The sequence below is a fragment of the Vombatus ursinus genome, unplaced genomic scaffold (assembly GCF_900497805.2).
Source record: "Vombatus ursinus unplaced genomic scaffold, bare-nosed wombat genome assembly UNPS02014832.1, whole genome shotgun sequence".
NCBI lineage: Eukaryota > Metazoa > Chordata > Mammalia > Diprotodontia > Vombatidae > Vombatus > Vombatus ursinus.
The window spans coordinates 51,384,059-51,402,619 of record NW_020954610.1 but is presented as its reverse complement, the minus strand read 5'-3'; the positions used below and the strand labels follow the sequence as shown (position 1 = coordinate 51,402,619).

Below are 18,561 nucleotides of genomic sequence, written 5' to 3'. Positions count from 1 at the left end.
TAATAATAACACCTCAAATGAGATAATATTTGTTAAGTGCTTAGCACAGTGTCTGCCTTACCATAGGCACTTAATAAATTATTGCTTCCTTCCTTCATAGTCTACCTTTGTAGTCTATTCCTGAAGATTTATAGCTATGGGGAACTCAGCCTATCCCACTTTTGAATGGCTCCAATTGTTAGAATGTTTTTCCTTATATTGAACTAAAATGTACTTCACTACCCATCCCCCTCTCCTAGTATTGCTTTTAGTTCTGCCCTCTGAGGCCATGTAGAACAAATCCAATATTTCTTCTACTTGACAGTTCTTCAAAAAATTGAAGACAGTAGTAATTTCCAGTCCTTTCTCTAGTCTTCTCTCCAAGCAAAATATCCCTATTCTCTTAAAACTGATTCTCCTCTCAGATAGTCCCAAGATCCCTTACCATTCTAGTTTTCCTCTTCTGGACGCTCCCCAGCTGGTGAATGCCCTAGGTACCACAGATCATGTGACATGGATTTGCCACCACCATGCTTTCAGGGGTTCACTGCACCCAGAATCTTGGGCAGCTCAGTCAACACAGCATACAAGATTTCTGTAGTGCCTCATGTAATGCAAGAAGTGCAGGGAAAACCACCCAGTTACTAGATTCTTCCTATGGCTGCACTATTTTGCTAGGACGAAGTCTCATCTAGTTTATAATCTCATTGTCCTTACAAGACAATTAGCTTTACAACATCAATACAACAAAAAGTAGTCCTTAGCCTTGATCTCTCCCTGCTTTTATCTGCAGGCTACTTTAGAGCCAATGTTTGAGAAGCTAATGCACCACTCAGCATTACTGGCAATTATCTCTGCCTCCCACTCTCATAGCTCCGCTGCCCTGCCTTCCTCATTACAATCATATTTCCTCTCTCTTCTTACCTTTTCCCTCTCTTTTCTCTGTCTCTCTCCCTACCTCCCTAACTACCCTGCTTCTCTTCTGCATAAAGGATCATAGAGGCAAAGAAGTGCAAGATGTCCCCACCTTGGGGAAAAATCCAAGTGGTCCTAACCTAGATACGGCTTCTTCACAAGAGGCTGCTAAGTGGTAGACTCGATGAGAACTATAATTGGATCTATGCCAGCTCTGGAGACTACTATAATGGCAGGTAATGTCAGAAAATTAATGGAATCAGAAACAGCTTTGGGAACCATCATGGATGATATTGGGGGGTGGCTTAAGTTTTCCCATACAGCTAAGATGTAGTAGAAGGATTTAGTAAAGGGTAGTGATCTGCCAGAAACACCCTGAAATTTGGGGATGTGGTCTTAAAGCACATATCTCCTTTCTCCCTTTTTTCTCTCCTCGAAGATTTATCTTCCTGAGTTCAAATCTGGCTTCGGATACTTACTAGCTATATGATCCTGGACAAGTCATTTTACCCCATTTGCCTCAGTTTTTTCATTTGTAAAATGAGCTGGAGAAGGAAACGGCAAACCACTCCAGTATCTTGGCCAAGAAAATTCCAAATGGGGTCATGAAGAGTCATACATGACTGAAAGAACTGAACAACAACACTGATACACAGGTACCAGTTACCTCAGGGTCAACACATAGGGCCCTGCTGTAGGGAACAGTGATAAATGAACAAACCCCTTGTAAACAGGGTCTGATCATCCCTACCATCCAGGTCAGCCTTGCTTAAATACATTCTAGCTTATCGTTGTCCTTTCTAAGACATGGCACCTAGAACAACATATAATACTTCAGAAGTAAGCTGACTAGGGCAGAAAACAGTGCATGGATCAGTCACTAAGGCCTCAATTTTTTCATCTACAAAATTAAGGGATTGAACTAGATGATATCCATCAGGGGTGTTCTGGAGCTTGGTTTCTTCTTTTGTTGATTGTCTCTAGAACAATACCATCAAACTGAAACAGAAATGAGGGCCATGAAATTGTAATCAAGGTCCCTATCAACTTTTAAAAACCACATATTGACATTATCCATGCTCTATTGTATTTTTATCTATTTTGACATATATTTCCCAGTTATATTTTAATCTGGTTCAGGTACACTAGCATTCAGGAGTGTTATGGGTCATGAGTTCCAGGCCAGAGGGGGGAACCTGCAGCCTTGAGACCACATGTGTTCTCCAGGTCCTCAAATACAGCCTTTGACTGAATCCAAATTTCATAAAACAAATCTCCTTAGTAAAAGGATTTGTTCTGCAAAACTTGGACTCAGTCAAAAGGCCATACCAAAGGACCTAGAAGGCCACATGTGGCCTCGAGGCTGCAGGTTCCCCACCCCTGTGCTAGGCAGTATGTTTGATACCTCTGGTCTAGCCTTAAGAAAGTGATAGAAGAAATCTTAATAATAATTCAGATTAAACTTAAAAGTATGTTGTATTTATTTTTCCCCCCAGAGAGCTGATTGTTAAACATTTACCAGCACATCTCTGTCTCTAAGGTCCCTTGCTAGGATCTGAATATTTTTTGGACCAGAGCTATATGTTGTAAGGGAACTCCTGAAGAGGAATTCCTTCTACCAACATGGGTCAATACAACTGCTCTGTAACTCAGAGTCTTAGAGAGTTGCCTAGGACACTGAGAGGTTAAATGACTTACTCAAGGTCACATAGCCAGACAGGTATGATTTAGCCCAGGCTTTTCCTGCCTTCAAGGTCAGCTTAGTAACCACTACCCTAAGGCTGCCTTCCTAGGCATCTGTGATCCTATAAATAGATTCAGGTGGGGTTAGTCAGAGAAGATTTCCTGCATGGATGCCAAATGGGAGGAAAGGAAAGGACATTCCAGATGGAAGGTAAAACAGGAACAGTCTTAAAGGCAAAGAGAAGGAGCCAGTTTTGTGTGGATGGAGGGCGCCGATTAATTTTCATTGAAAAAGAAGAAAAGTAAATTGGTGGACGGGAATAAGTACCCAAAATGGTGAATCATTTAGTGTACATAATTCAGTGTCATGTAGGCCATATGTTTAAGAACATTTAGAAAGCAAAAAAAAAAAAAAATTTTTTTTACAGATTAAAAATTTAAATCTGTCAAATGCTTTACATATCTCCTCTCATTTGATCTTCCCCATAATCCTGTGAGGTAAGTGCTTTTACTACCTTTATTTTAAAAATGAGGAAACTGGGGCCCAGACAGGTAAAATACCTTATTGAGGGTCAAACAGAGAATGAGTGTCTGAGGTAGAATTCAAACCCAGGTCTTCCTGACTCTCCGTCCACACTGTCCTAATTATAGATGAGTGAAAAAGTGCTCAGAGTGGGATAGGAAGATTCTAGGGATAGTAGCAGATACCTGGAGACAAGATGGAGATAGAGAAGGGAGGAAGGGGATATACCTTAGCTGAGGAAAGAATCAAAAGATAGTGATGCTAATTAGGACATTTAGTCATATTTATGGATGAATAAGAAAGATCAGGGTAGGGAAGAGCCTAGAGGCAGCTAGGTGCCTGGAGTCAGGAAGACCTTAGTTCAAATCTGGCCTCAAACACTTACTAGCTGTGTGACCCCAGGCAAGTCACTTCACCTCTGTTTGCCTTAATCCACTGGAGAAGGAAATGGCAAACCACTACAGTATCTTTGCCAAGACAATCCCATGGACAATATAGTTCATGGAACCACAAAGAGTCAGACGTGACCAAACAACAACAACAAGTGAAGAGAAGTGGGAGAATCCCTTGACTCAATCATTTTACAAAGCAAACCCAGCTAGACCCTCCATGGCACTGCCTAAAGCTCATCAGATGTAGAAACTGAACTCCTTGGGTTGAAATGGTATGCTAAAAAGTACTAATCAGGTGTAGGAATGGTGAAGGAAGAGGAGATTATCTAGCCAGGAGAAAGGCTCAGTGAAGAAAGTTTTTTGTTTTTTCAAGATGTGACTGTTCCTAAATCAAACTGAATGCTCACATGACTAAAGTCATCTGTCTGACACTGGAGACATTATGAAGGACCCTAGTAACAGGATATCCGCCAGCCTTCTTTATTGTGCCCTTGTCTGGGGGGATACCTCATTTTTAGAAAGACTGGTTGAAATAAATTGGCTATACTCATGTTGTTCTGGAAGAGATCTGGCTGCTTGCAGAGCAGAAAAGAATTTTTCATTCAGAAATGGGTTCCAGACCAAGTTAAATAAATAGTCTGTGTTGGCTTTGAGGGAGCAAACTGAGTCTGAGGGCCAGGGCACCTCACCCTCTCAGGCGGTTTGCCTGGTTAATTACGGAGGAATTTGGCTTTCACGGGAAAGTGAAATTTTTCCATGTGTTGACGGTCATTTGAAAATCAAAAGCCAAAATGAACCTCCAAATAAAAACAAAGTGACTCCTTTTAAGGTTAGAATTCATGCACTTTTGAACTCTGAATCTCATTTAGGAACTCTTAAAACTTTCTTTCCTCTCCTCATTTTAAATGCAATATTCTCCTCCGTTAATCCCTATACACACCAGAGTCTTAATTTGCTCATCAATATCATCAATAGCTTTTACGTTTTGACTTTGGTGATACAATTCACCAAGAGTTCAATATTATTTTATTTATATCCTCACTTCCAGGAAACTTTCCTAAACTAATCAAGCATTGGACTTTACCTATTATGTATGCACAACTGTTGGTTTTTTCACAGGATTTAACATTCTCTACATTTAACTATTTTTAGCCCTAATAAAGAATGAATATTGCCTGTATCATGATATGCAATCCAATGGGCAGCCTACTGAATTGGTCCTTCAGTACAAGCACTATAGATTGATGATAAACTGGGACCATAAATGAATACAAATAGAGTGGACTGCATTGCATTTGATGAATTTCTGGATTTTCAAGGATTCTAAGCTGCTGCTAATTTAAAAAAAAAAGAGCTTTTTAACACCAATATTCTCCTAGTTATTTGATATGGCTGCTAATTATGGAATACTACAGTCTCCAAAGAATTAAGGTTGTGAGCCATCCAAAAGACAACAGAGAGGCATGTGGTGGGAGTTAGAAAACAGCACCATGTCATCTGCCAAATTTTCCTCCACTTTAGTATTTTTAAATTCTAAATCAATTATTCTTTCTTTCAGAGCTTCTACTTCTCCATCATGTATTCCCTTTTTCCTACTCTGCTGTTGTTTATTTGTTTTTAATTCTGTATTAAGAGCTCTGATTTCTCCCTTAAATTCATTCTAAGTTTTTCTTTTAAGAGCTTTCTCTTCAGAACTATTGTTAAATTTCTTGCTATTATCCCTTGATCTCAAGGAAGTCCATAGAATTTCTCTCTTTCACTGGGTAATATTGACTCTTTCCCTTTTAATATTATAATATTTGTTCAACATGCTTTGGCGTCTTATGGGGCTTTATTCATTCTGTTTATATCAGCCTTTCTGTTGGTTTATCTGTTGGTTTTTTTGTTTTTTGTTTTTTGTTTTTGTTTTGTTTTGTTTTGTTTAAGCTTTCTCTCTTGAGCTTTCGGAATGTCATCTTCTCTCTTGTATTCACTGCTAGTTGCTTACTTTTGAGAATCCCTTTCACTTTTTTGTCTCTTCCTCCTTCCACTAAATGGACTCATGGAAGAGCTATTAGGCAGGGCCTGCCTCCTCATGTTAGGGGATATTGGGATTAGGTGGGCCCAGGTCTCTATACTGAGTAACCTCCAGGTGGAGAGGACAATATCCAATCAGCTGTTCAGTCCCATTTTCATCCAGCCCATCAAAATGTTGTCTGTTAGCTGGTGGTCCTGGGTACCACATACTGCTAATCTTCTGCCCTTCCTGAAACTTCTGTCAGCCTGTCCCCTTCCTCCTTCTCCTTCACTAATAGTAGCTGGAAAGAATCCATATCTGCTACCTCTCACAGAGTTCAGGTGGAGTCCTTTCTGTGGGACAGTCCTATAGCCATGCCATGAGTCACAAGTCTATGAGCTTGCTTATGCAAACGGAGGGAAGGAAGGCACAGAGTTGCTTAGGGGTAGGAACTCTGAATAAGAAGTTTTCTGATATTAATTCATGAGACTTTTACCGTGTATGTGGATTCTGTATTCTTATCTTGTGGGTTACATAATTGCAATTACTCTATATCTGGTACATCATCCTTTCCTTCTGAGGATTTGAAGTTGGAGAAGTTTATAGAAAGCAACTAATTGGCCATCTTGTTGTTGACATCAAAGATATGCACAGGAGAAGTATAAAGGAAGTCATCATAGAGATATGTGATTGAGAAAGGTGGGCAGTCATGTAGCATGAGCGAGGGATCACTGATCAAGTCAGGGAGGGGGTGGGAAGAAGGGACCAAGCATTTATAAATGTCTACCAAATTCCAGGCACCATGCTAAGTGTTTTACAGATATTATCTCATGGCGCATACTCCATTAGAATCTACACAATGTCAAGAGATCTAAAGGAAGACCTCCATCATGTACCTGGATATCCTGGGAAGGATTTATAGGGGAACATGGACAAGAGTTACATAGGATAAAAAGGTATGGATGGATGTCATGCGTATTGTTGGAGGGAGGACCAGCAGCAGTGAGATCGTAGGTCCATCAAAGTATCAAGAAATAATTCTACATGGTTATAAATCCCAGAACATCATGATCAAGAAAGAAGCAAGATTTAAGGTCAATAGGGAGACTCATGATATGTGTAAGTAGGCTATGTACAGCACATTACCAGTGGTGACTTGTGCAAAAAAAGTGGCAATACATCATCAGAGAAATGTATGACAAGAAAAGTAAGTGGGCCTGTCACATGGTAAGGGCAAGGTTTGCAATGTGCTTTACATATGTTATCTTATTTGATCCTCCCAACAATCTTGGAAGGGAAGTGCTATTATTATTCCCATTTTACAGATGAGGAAATTGAGGCGAACAAAACTTAAGTGACTTGCCCAGGGTCACACAGCTGATAAGTGTCTGAGGCAGAATTGAAACTCAAGTCTTTCTGACTTTGAGCACTAGCACTCTATGCCCTGCACCAGTGGAATCAGAAGAATTAGTTCAAATTCAATTCTACCACTTGCTGATTCCCTATGTAATCTCCAGCAAGTCACTACCTCTCTGAGCCATTGTTTCCTTCCTTATACGATGAAGAAAGCAAAACTTACACTACTGGTCTGACAGTGTTATTGTGACAAGATTAAAGGTGAGAGCATTTTATAAGCAATAAAAGCTATATAAATTAATAGACGTTTTATTTGTAATATAAACACCATAAATAAGTATCTTGCTATTGCCAGGTTTTCCAAAGCCCATTGGGAAGGAATGAGTTTCAAGAGTTGGGTCCATGCTTTCTTCCATTTTGGAAGAACCAACGCCTATGTCAGTCCCTGAATGGACATTAATTAAACATGAGCCATGGATGATAAGGAATAAAAGAAGGAAAACATTCTGACTCTTTCCCTGGCAGCCCTGTGGTCCTTCTCAAAGACGGGTACAAGTTCTGTCTGCATCTTACTCCAAATCACTTAGGAGGTGGGGAATTTTAGAAGATGAGAAACTAGATTGATGTATTTGATGACATGATGTTAACTATGTTTCAGGAATGTGTGGTTTATTATGATTCCCCTGTGCATGCTGTCAGAGCTTCATATTGCTAATAGCAAAGGTAGGAAAATTATGATGAGACTCAGAAGTAAGAGCTGCTGAGTTGTAGCAGAAATGGGGAAGGAGTTTGCATTTGCACAAATTGGAAAGGATATCTACACACACACACACACACACACACACATATATATACACATAGATATATACATATACATATGTACATATATGTGTGTATATATATATGAATATACATATATGTATGTATATTAAGGGAGTGAGCTAACCAGATTCCTCTCAGGAAGAGACCTGGAATGATTTTGCTTGGCATGTGAGTTTGGAAACCAAACTCAAATTAAATCAAATCTCACTAGGATTAGATGACTGTGATTTGTCTCTTGGAGTGTCCTTTGTTCTCTGAATAATCTGAGTATGAGAAAGGAGGGTTAGAGAAAACTCCATATTGTGTTCAGATGTTGGCTAATGCCAACCCAGGCTTATGCCTGTGTGGATAACTAGAACTTTGTTGGGGATGCCAACCTTACATGCCCTCCTCTGTGCCAAAGGGCCTTTCAACAAAGTATCCAGACTGGGTAATTAGATGCATGTGGAAGGAGCTCTCACAGATGTACATCTGTAGTTTCCACAAGCCCCGATTGTCAGGTCAGCCACTCTCCTCAAAGGCAGCAGCTCTGATTACACACTTTGTAGTTCTGGGCTATTTTAGCCTAGAGACTTACCAGCCCTTTCCCAACAGCAGTAAAATATATTCTGAAACCCAACCCAAAGAGGCTCTAGGAGTGGGAAGTACTGCTTGGCCTTGGCTTTATTGGAGACTACAAATGGAGGAATTGTTAAAGTCTAAATGTTTTCGAGCATTGGCCTGCTCAGATAGCCAAAAGCCTAGCTCCAAATGTGCCCTGCAGGCGCCTATGCGATCCAGGCAGTGCAGTAAACGGTACTTCTAGCACTTGGGGGCAAATTCAGTTGAGGGAGGGTAATGGGGTGATTTAAAGTATGACCACTTCTGTGCCCATCTGAGGTAGAATGGAGACTGAGGTCATGGGAGTTGAGGAGGTTGAGCAACTGAAAGGCCAGGATGTTTTAAAAGGAGCTGAGAATTAGGGTGAAGAAGATTGTGAATAGAGATCAAACTTATTGGGAAAGAGGAATAATGACCAAGAGGTTCAGAGATAGCAATAACAAGGATCTGACAGGATTGAGTGAACTTTCAGAGGGAGAGAGTTGACTGTGGAGTAATGGTAGCAAAGGATACATTTAAGGAGTACAACAAAAGAGGCAGCCAGACTCTGACCAAGGGATGTAGTATCATCAGAAGAAAGCTAGGTTTCAATGAGCACCTGGGATGGAAGGAACGTAAGACACAGTTAAGGAGAGATGTATAAAGTTTGTTAGCAATAGAGAAGGGCTGAGGATGGGGTGGGGTGGGGGTGGGGTTCAATGGAAAAGAAGGCAAGATGGAAAAGGAGGATAAGGAATGAGGAGTTGAGTAGACTATGGAAATGGGACAGGAGGATGATGCAAGGCTGTCGGGTAGCAAATGCTAATCCCTCCTCCACATTCTCTTATCACATCCTGGGTGTCCTGCATTCTTCCCAGGCCCGGTGGCAAATCAGGAGCAGTCCACCCTTTTGTGAACAGGCAGCCCTAGGAAAGGAACCTGAGAATTACTGATGCTAGGGTGTGGGTGGAAGTCCAAAGAAATGAGCCAGGGAAGGTTTGGGGTGGTCTAGGAGCTCCTCCCAAGTTGTGTTGTTCAGCTGTGTCTGGGGTTTTCTTGGCAAAGATACTGGAGTGGTTTGCCATTTCCTTCTCCAGCTCATTTTACAGATGAGGAACTAAGGCAAACAGGATTAAGTGACTTGCCCAGGGTCACATAGCTAGTAAGTGTTTGAGGCCAGATTTGAACTCATGAACATGAGTTTTCCTGTCTTCAGGCCCGGCACTCTATCCCTTCCCCACCTAGCTGCCCAACTTGTAGCCTACGTCAAAGCCCTGCCTGTTCCTAGCTAGTTTCAGATCTGATGCAACACCAAATCCCTAAGAAACTCATAGTTTCCATTCTACGTAACCTGGCCTTGAAAATCATGTTCACATGACCAGTTAGAAACTATTAATTACTTTCCAGGGCAGTTGAGGTTTGAGAGTCTATATTTTCAGAATGTGGCCAGCAGTTCAGATCAATGGGAAAGGAATAGGTGCCAACCTTAATAAAAGATACAAGTTATAAGTGGGCACTTAAAAACTACACAATAACAATGAACTGTTGAAATGGTGAAATACTGAGTGCATTTTCTGCCTACCCACCTCCCTTCAATATCTTATTTTCTTATCTAGAAGATCACCAAACTGATAATCATCAACACAATGCCAAGCTGAGGCCTGAACCCTATCTTGTTTCTTTCTTTGGCAAATGGCAAGCAGGTCTTGTTAGAGCTTAATTTATTCACTCTAGGCACTCACTTATTAGCAAAACAGCTGGTGATTAAGTAATTGAGATTAATATCAGACCCATGAGGCAATGGGAAACTCTGAGTGGTTGGAGAAGGGAATTTGAAATTTCATTTGAATTAAATTGGTGGAAATCTTAAAAGAAAAAAAAAAAAAGCTTGACTCAAAATATCTATTCTCTCCATTAAAGACAAACCACAGCTATACAACCAACCAAGTAAAATAGAATAAACATTAAAAACCCCACCCAGCCCATGAACTTTGTGCTGTGGTAATAAATACAATATGATATTAAACCATGTTTGATGTATCAAACTAAATGCTTATTAAAACAAAAAGCCCTGGTTTTATTGTCATCTTTGGCAAGGGGGTAGGGTGGGGTCCAGACCTGTGATTTCCATGATGTATGAAATTTCTTCTGAGAAAATCCCCTTTACCAATGCAGACTTTCAATAACTATGCAATTTAAAGTTGTCTCAGGCTTCAAAAGAGGTTATGTGACCTGCCCAGGATCATCTGGCCAGTATGTGTTAGAGATGTGACTTAAAATAGTCTTTCTTATTCTGTGGCTGCTTCCTATCCACTACACCCTGCTGCCTTTATTTTTATTAACATGTCTAAAAAAAAAGAATAAATGTAACTAAACAATGATTCCAATTTCCCTCCTATTCCTTAATCTCAAAATCTCCCATCAAATCCATCAACCCAAATCATGGTTCTCTCCTGAAACCTTTACAGCCAAAAGGTTCTGTTGCCCAGTGTGCCAACATGGGCAGAGTAGGTCTGCTCAGTCCTGCTTATGGAAGCAATGGCTTAGGAGATCGTAGATCCCCTCTTCACCTTTATTCTTATAAACATCAAACAAGGACACCAAATGAAGAAGCAGAATAGAGTTAGGAACTCACCAACAGTCTCTGACATCTTTGCCCAAGAATGTCATTGTCTACTTTGCTACCTTACATGAAGCACATTAGTAAACAAGGGAAGATTTCCAAATAAGGCTTAGGCATAGGGAGTAAGCCAATCTATACCCACCAGGAAGCTCATATCTGGCTCTGGGTTACCACCTACCAGCTGCTGGATGTTGGACTAGAATCAAAGACTGATGGGCTAGGTGGGTACACTCTACATGGATCATCTCCTACATTCTCCTACCTCTGGGCAGGCTTTCTCCTAGGTGGAAGTGGAGAGAGAGGAAGCAGAGTTTGTCCCATTCTGAAAGAGCTCCTTAATGGTCCTGATGGTAGCTTGCTTACCTTTGCCAGTTGCATCTGAAGTTTATTTTTCACATCTGTCACTTCAGAAATTCGAGTGCTGAAGGCCAGGTTGGTATTAGTAAACTGCTTCCATATTTGATCTGATGAGCCTTCCAATATGTTCTCAACCTCCTCCCGGAGCCAGATGGAGTTAGCTCTCATGTTCTGAGAATGTCTAATGTTATCGTCACTGAACTTGACCCATGTCTCAGGTACTGAGACCCTGGAAGAAAAACACACAAGAAATTAAAATGAGGTCGAGCAGTCAGATATCACCATGGGCTTTCCTTTTACCTCATTTTTTTCAGAAATGGAAGGGAAATGACTATGACATCTCGGGCCTTTCTGAAGTCACAAAGATAGGGTCCACCATCAGCTATCTGATTTAGTTCAAGCTGAGCAGTGTTTATTGAGGGATTACTCTGTAAGAAGTTCTAGCCTTCCTTATCCATGAGGAAAAACTGAAGGAACTGAAATAGCTTAAATTAGGGAAGGAAGGAAGAACAATTTAAGTATAACCTGTAAGGATATAAAGGTGACAAACAGATGTTCTCTGTTAGTCAGAACAAGAGAAAATGGGCTTAAACTTCCAACAATTTAGAGGTAGAAAAAATCCTGGAAATAATTTAGCCCACTCCTGTTATGTTACAGATGAAGAAACTGAGGCTCAGATAGGTTAGATGACCTCAAAATCACTTGGATGTTAAGTAGCAGAAATGCAAGTTAGCTAATAGGAAGGACTTGTTGGCAAAGAAAATAGTAACTGGAATGGGTAGCCAGAAGAATCAATGGAGTTTCCTTCTCTGGCAGTCTTCAGGAAAGGGACAGACCCACATATGTTTAGGCTGATTTAGGTGCCTAGAGCTCTATTAGATGTCCTCCCAAGCTCCCTTTCAGTCCAAGGAGTCCTTAGTTCATAAATAAAAGCTGATTTCCATTCTAAGGAGGAAAAGGAAAGGAGATTCAATTTCCTGAAACTCTATTGCAGGAGAAGGCTGGCTTTTCCGGAGTTCCTAGAGCTTATTTATGTTTCTCAGCAAGTAGAAATTAAAATAATACACAAGATTGCATTGTTAGGCTCATTTGGTGGTCATTATAAAAGAGCAGCACACTCTATCTCTGGCCTTCTAAAGAAGAGACTTAGAGGCTGCTTAGTGACTTGCAAGAGACCTTAGAGATTCTGTAGGCCAACTATCATATTTTATTGATGAGGAAAAACTGAAGCCCACGAAGATAAGGCCATTTCTCCTAGGCCACAGTGCTATACAACACCACCATGCCACTGGGAGTAGTGTCAAGGGCTAGGCAAAAAGTTTATAGGGCGAATTTCTTTTTAATCTGTCTTCAAGTCTGATGAACAGACTAATAAATTTGTGATTGCATTGGGGCCATTCACGATGTCGATGAAAAGCAGTGTTATTGCAAATGACTCATAATTGGCCTCAATCCTTCCAGTCTTTCTCCCCTCTCTAGTTTGTCTTCCAGAATACCAAAAAACAAACAAACAAACAAACAAACAAACGGACAAACAAACAAAATCAGGTCTGACTATGTTCCTGTCTTGCTCAAGAATCTTCTATGACTCGGTGTTAGTTCTAGGATAAAATAGAAACTCCTTAGCTTGACATTTAAAGCCCTTCGAATTCTGGCCCCAGTCCTGCTTTGCCCAGATTGATTTCACATCTCTCCTCATCATGCTCTAGGATCTTTTTGCTATTTCCTGAACTCAGCATTCCATCCCCAGATTTCCTTGCCTTTGCTCTTCTACGTTCCTGGAATGTATTCTTTACTTCTCCTTCTTAGAATCCTTTGTTGTTGTTCAGTCATGTCTAACTCTTTGTGACCCAATCTGAGGTTTTCTTGGCAAAGATACTGGAGTGGTTTGCCATTTCCTTCTCCAACTCATTTTACAGATGAGGAAACTGAGGCAAATAGAGTTAAGTGACTTGCCCAGGGTCGTACTGCTAATAAGTGTCTGAGGCCAGATTTGAATGAAAGAAGAGTTTTCCTGACTCTAGGACCTGCACTTTGCCACCTAGCAGTAGCTAAAATCCTTATCTTTCTTCATTTTTCTACCTCCTACTAGAAGCTTTTCCTGGTCTCAATCAATTAACATTCAATCAACAATCAACCAACAAGTCTTAATTAATCTTAAGTGCAAGGCACTTACAAATGCTAAAGAAAGACAGAGTTCCTACCCTCAAGGAGCTTACATTCACCTCCCTCAAATTAGATTGTTTACTAATCTATGCACCTGCCATTTCCCTATCAAAGCCCCCTTCCACTCTCCCCAATCCCACCTGTGCACGCACACCACCCCGCCAATCTCTCACTCTCTCCCCTTACCAGTCTACAAGCTCTCAAAGTCATTTTGTTCCCTTTTAACTTTGAATATCAAGCACTTAGCATAATGTCTTGCACACTAAAAATTTAATAAAGGCCTGAATTGAATTTCATTGAGTGTACCCTCTCTCTCCTCTTGGTCCCAAGTCAGCTGACTATCTCTAGGTAAACAACCTTCAGTTATTTCATTTTGCCAATGAGTTCCCAGGAACTGGAGGCAGGATACATGGCACAGAATTGTAGAAAATAAGGTCTAATGTGGAAACAATACTCATGTAGGAATCCTAGGAAATATGGTTTCAAGTCCCAGCTCCAGAATTTATTAGCTACATAGCATTGGGCAAGTCACTTCGGAGTTACCTTTCTGAGTTACAAATCTCTCATCTCATCCAAGACCAAGATAATGAATAATATTTGATCCATCTGTCATATAGGGTTGTTGTAAGGAAAATATTTTGCAAACCATAATGTACTGTATAAAGTGACCTATTGTTATTATGAATGCAGAAGTCAATATGAGTTTTCTTTAGCATGCTAGAGCCCAGGAGTCTGATTTGCTTCCTGGGGCATGTGTCTCCTAAAGATGGAAAAGAAGATGGAAAGCAAAGGTTTGCAAGATAGGAAGAAGATAAACTCTCAGTATTAATGGTAATGTGGAACAGGGTGAATACAGAGAAAATGCAATTCAATGCAATGCAATTCTGATGACCCTCATTTTTAAAAACCTAGATAGGTGTGCCTCATTTTGAGAAAGCTCAATATACAAAAATCTGAACTTTAGATAAAACAAGTAAATGTGGTTAGCAGGATAGAAAGGCAGTATAAGAGTGGATAACATGCTGGATTTTGAGTAAAAAAGACCAGGGTTCAAAATCCTCTGTTTCTTACAACCAATGTGATCATAGGCAATTCACTTAACCCTCTTCAGCCACAGTTTCTTCATCCATAAAAGTGGGAAAATAGTATCTACTTAACAACGTTGTTGGGAAAATCAAATGAGTTAATATATGTAAAGGACTTTCCAAACCTTAAAATGCTACTACATAAATATTAACTATCATTATTATTTAATCTCTCTGAGCCTCGGTTTCCTCATAGAATATAAGCTTTTGAGAATGATTTCTTCTCTTTTAAAAAACACTTTTTAGTGCAGTTGTCCCTTCCATATCTTGGGGGTTAGGAGTATGCCAGAACCAAGTGCTACCTCCACCTTTCCCCTCCACCAGTGATCTAGAAAATCCAAGTAAAATATTTTGGCCCTCGCCAGAGAAGTCTGATTTTTTTTCTTTTTCTTTTCTGAGGCGTTTACAGTACCTTATTGTAAAATTTGGGTTGAACTTATATAATACTATACATGTATTTTATGCATTTCTGAGTTTCTAAACTTTTTCTGGGTCATCTGCTGGCCTTCTTGTGTTGTCTGCAGCTTCCAAAAAACTCCCCAAAAATTCCCACTTAATTTCTTATGCTGACGGAGATATATGGAAACCTCAATGGGGAAAGCGGCAATTCAGAAGGGATAACTGTATAGTGTTTGGCACTATAGTATAATATAGAATCTGGCACATAGTGGATACTTTATAAATGCTTGTTGATTGATTTTAGAATGAATATTTTCCTCATAATGCTATAGGACTCAGATGTAACTTTGCAAACACTAGATCTGGATATAAATATCAAATACTATTGTCATAGATCTAGAGTTAAAAGGAGACTTTTGAGGACATCTAGTATAATTCACTCATTTTATAGGTAAGAGAATTCAGAGCAGAGAAGTTAAGTGACTTGCTCAAGGTCACACAGATTGTAAGTGGCAAATTTGGGATTTGAACCCAGATCCCATGATGCTAAATCCAGTATTCTTTGCACACACCACACTGCTGCTTCAGTTATTCACATCAAAACTGGCATCATCTTATTTTTAAAAAAAGAAAAGAAATCCTCAGGGCAAGCTCACCCTCTGCATTTGAAATAGGATTTCTGAAATTGAATTATATGTACATCATCTTTCCAGAACATATCCCTTCTGTCCTTCAATGAAGTCTTGTTCTGATGCCTAATTGTGGAGAGGAAGTGAACCTGGGTTTTTAAAAAGACTAAGCCGACGGAGTTCTCTCTCTGATAAGGCTCTACCCCAATGGAAAGGCATCGAAGAGTCACCCAGTGATGGACTGCAGGATCCAAGGAGCTTTTGGCCATGCCGCGAGCAAGGTGATGAATTTTTCTGCCACAGCAACATTGAGTTGGAAGCCTGCCTGAAAGGGATTATGATGTACACAGGTGGAGGAAACAGCCACACCTATGAAATTACAGCTCCTTGAAGAACAGATTCTGCCAAGTGAGAAATAGGGAAATCACAGTAGGTTCGACCAATTTCTCCCAACCCGGCCTTTTCCCGGAGCTGCTCACCAGCAGACAAATTCCCCTCCTCTGTTGGGTCCTCCCTTGCTTGGGGAGGAGTGAGGGGGTTGTTTGTCAATAGTGAGCCAAAGGGGCGGTGGAGTTGGAAAAGTTGCAGTGGGAAAACAATTACAAAGGTCTCTTTGATCTTGCGATAACTGGGTGTGGAGAAAAGAGAACATTTGACTAAGAGATCATGGAATCCTATCAAGGTCCCTGAAAGATTGTCTTTGCCTTAAATCCCCAAATGCTATTTCTGGCATAGGCTTTTTACTGTGTGATTCAGAAACTCACAATGGCGGTTTGCATAGAGGCTTCCCAGGGACTGAAGGGTGGCCCCACCCCAACGGCCACTTCTCAGTAATTAGAATTTTAGTCCTACAAGGGTCCCCAGAAAACTTCTATCCCAAGCCTCTCCTTTCACAAGTGAGGAAAAAGGCAAGTCCAAAGAAGTTATGATTTGTCCCAAATCACACAGCTAACAGGTAGCAGGAGCTGCTAGAGGCTAGAATAATAGATTTTGAGCAGGAAGGGACCTCTAAAGCCATTCCCCCCACCCGTTTTACAAAAGAGGAAACCAGAAGCCCGGAAAGGATGACTGATTTGTCTAAGGTCAATGGAGGTGGCTTAGAGTCAGAGGTTTTAGTCAGCACACCTGTGACAATCTCTCTGAGTCTCAGTTTACTTGTCTGCAAAATGAAGGCGTTGGAGATTGGACTAAATGTCTCATGAGCTCTTTTATTAATGCATGCTGACTTGACTATATAACCTTTGAGGTCCATTCCAGCTCTCCAAAGTTCTATGTAAGGCCTGGATAGCAAACTAAGATTGGAACACAGGTCCTATGGCCAGCGGTGTTTTCCCAGCACACTATCTCTTCTACTACAAAGAAGCCACATACACACACCCCACCACCACCCCAAGCACTCCTTCCGTTACACTGGCAAAGTTGGTTTAGGGCATGTTCTCACCCAGCATCCTTAGGTGTGTTTTAAAAGCCAGGAGTGTATTTCTTGGCTGGTGTGGTTGACTTAAAACTGTTTATAACATGTCATATGGATTTCAGACTTGTCCCAGAGTTTATTTTCTTCCACTAAACTCCGGGGGAAAGGCGAACAACAAAGACCAAATAAAAAGGGAGGGGTCCTCCTGCGTTATGGGCTCCCTAGGAAGGATTGGCCATTCCCCTAAGCCTCTCGCCCTGGTACCTGGGACTGCGGGAGCATTCTACACTGCAGAGCTGTGGGAGAAGTCATTGCATCCTCCTTTCCGCAGATGCGGTGCCACGGTTTGCCTCCAAAACTCCCAAATCCATGGCAGCCCGCCTTTAGGGGCAGGCCCTGGGAATCCCCAGGTGCGAGCTGAGGCCTGGCAGCGGCTTGAGGCGAAGGGTGTGCCGTGCCCTGTCTCTGCCCGTCCCAGCCCACCCCGCCTGCGGAGCCCGGCAGGCTGGAGCGCCCTGTCTGCGCTCTCGCTGGTCGGACAGGGACGGACCATAGCAGGCTGCACTTTCGTTCTCCAGCTCTACTCCCGAACTTGAAACTCCCCAGTCTACTCGCAGGCTCCTGGGAGTTTCACCAGCAGCTCCTTAACGGCCCAGTCGCCTCTCCCCGCATTGTTCAATACCGTCTTTGCTACCTTTCCCCTAGACCTGTGGTCCCCAACACCCTCGGGTGCTCTTGGGGAAGGCAGAAGAAGCCCTACGCAGTTAAGGACCCAAAGACAGTGATGCACTGGAACTGTGAAGGAAGAGGAAGGGCTTAACACGCCCACCCCCCATCCTCAACCCTGGGCTTTCCTACGGTTTGCCTTGGCGAAGGCTACCTTTCCCAAGACTGATCGCCCAATTCCGGTCCCTTAGAACTGTGACACTTCCTCGGGGCTGGGTGGAAGCAGTGGGATTCCCACCCAGCCGCCCAGCAAGCTCGCACAGCAGTGTGGAACTCGGGGCGCCCCTGGGACGCCTCCTCTGAGGCTCCGCAGCAGACATTAGGCTGCTTAATGAAGACTGCGGGCTATAAACACGAGCCCTGGCCCCCGGAATACCGACGTCAGCACTTCGTTCGGCCCATTCCTTCTCCGACCCATCAACCACAGCTTTGCAGCCACCGGAGCCAGCTGGCAGCTCTCACCCGGCCTGCCAGGGCTAGTGGCAAACAGTGCCCTCTGTAGCCCAAGTGAATTTCTGTAGTTTGACTTTTTAAAACTCGGGTCTTGGTTTCTCAGGGGCTGACTTAAAACTTAACTCTCATGCCGGCTTTTTTTCCTCATTGAGAGGCCCAGATATTACTGATTTTCATTCACATAAAACTTGACTACTCACAAAATGTTGTACATACAATATCTCATAGGAACCTGGTAAGCCTCATAATGTAGGTCTTAGAAGTATTAAAACTGTATTTTACAGATGGGGTATTAATAGTATGAAGTGTTATCTTCATTTTACATACAGAGATTCAGAGAGGTTGTGACTTGCTCAAGGTCATACAACTAGCATTAGAGCTAAGGACCAATCCAAATATTGCAACTTCAAATCTAGTGTGGTTTTCCTTGTACCACTATTTTCCCCCTTTGCCTTCTATTTTTT

At 41.7% G+C, this 18,561-nt stretch overlaps 1 protein-coding gene across 1 annotated transcript in view; it reads right to left on the bottom strand.

Annotated features, from left to right (window-relative positions):
* TEKT5 (tektin 5) overlaps window positions 1-18,561 on the bottom strand; it is a 64,777-nt gene that overhangs the window by 34,385 nt on the left and 11,831 nt on the right. The window contains exon 5 of the mRNA XM_027839723.1: window positions 11,232-11,454. Coding sequence (XP_027695524.1) covers window positions 11,232-11,454 — 223 coding nt within the window. The remainder of the gene's footprint in view (window positions 1-11,231; window positions 11,455-18,561) is intronic.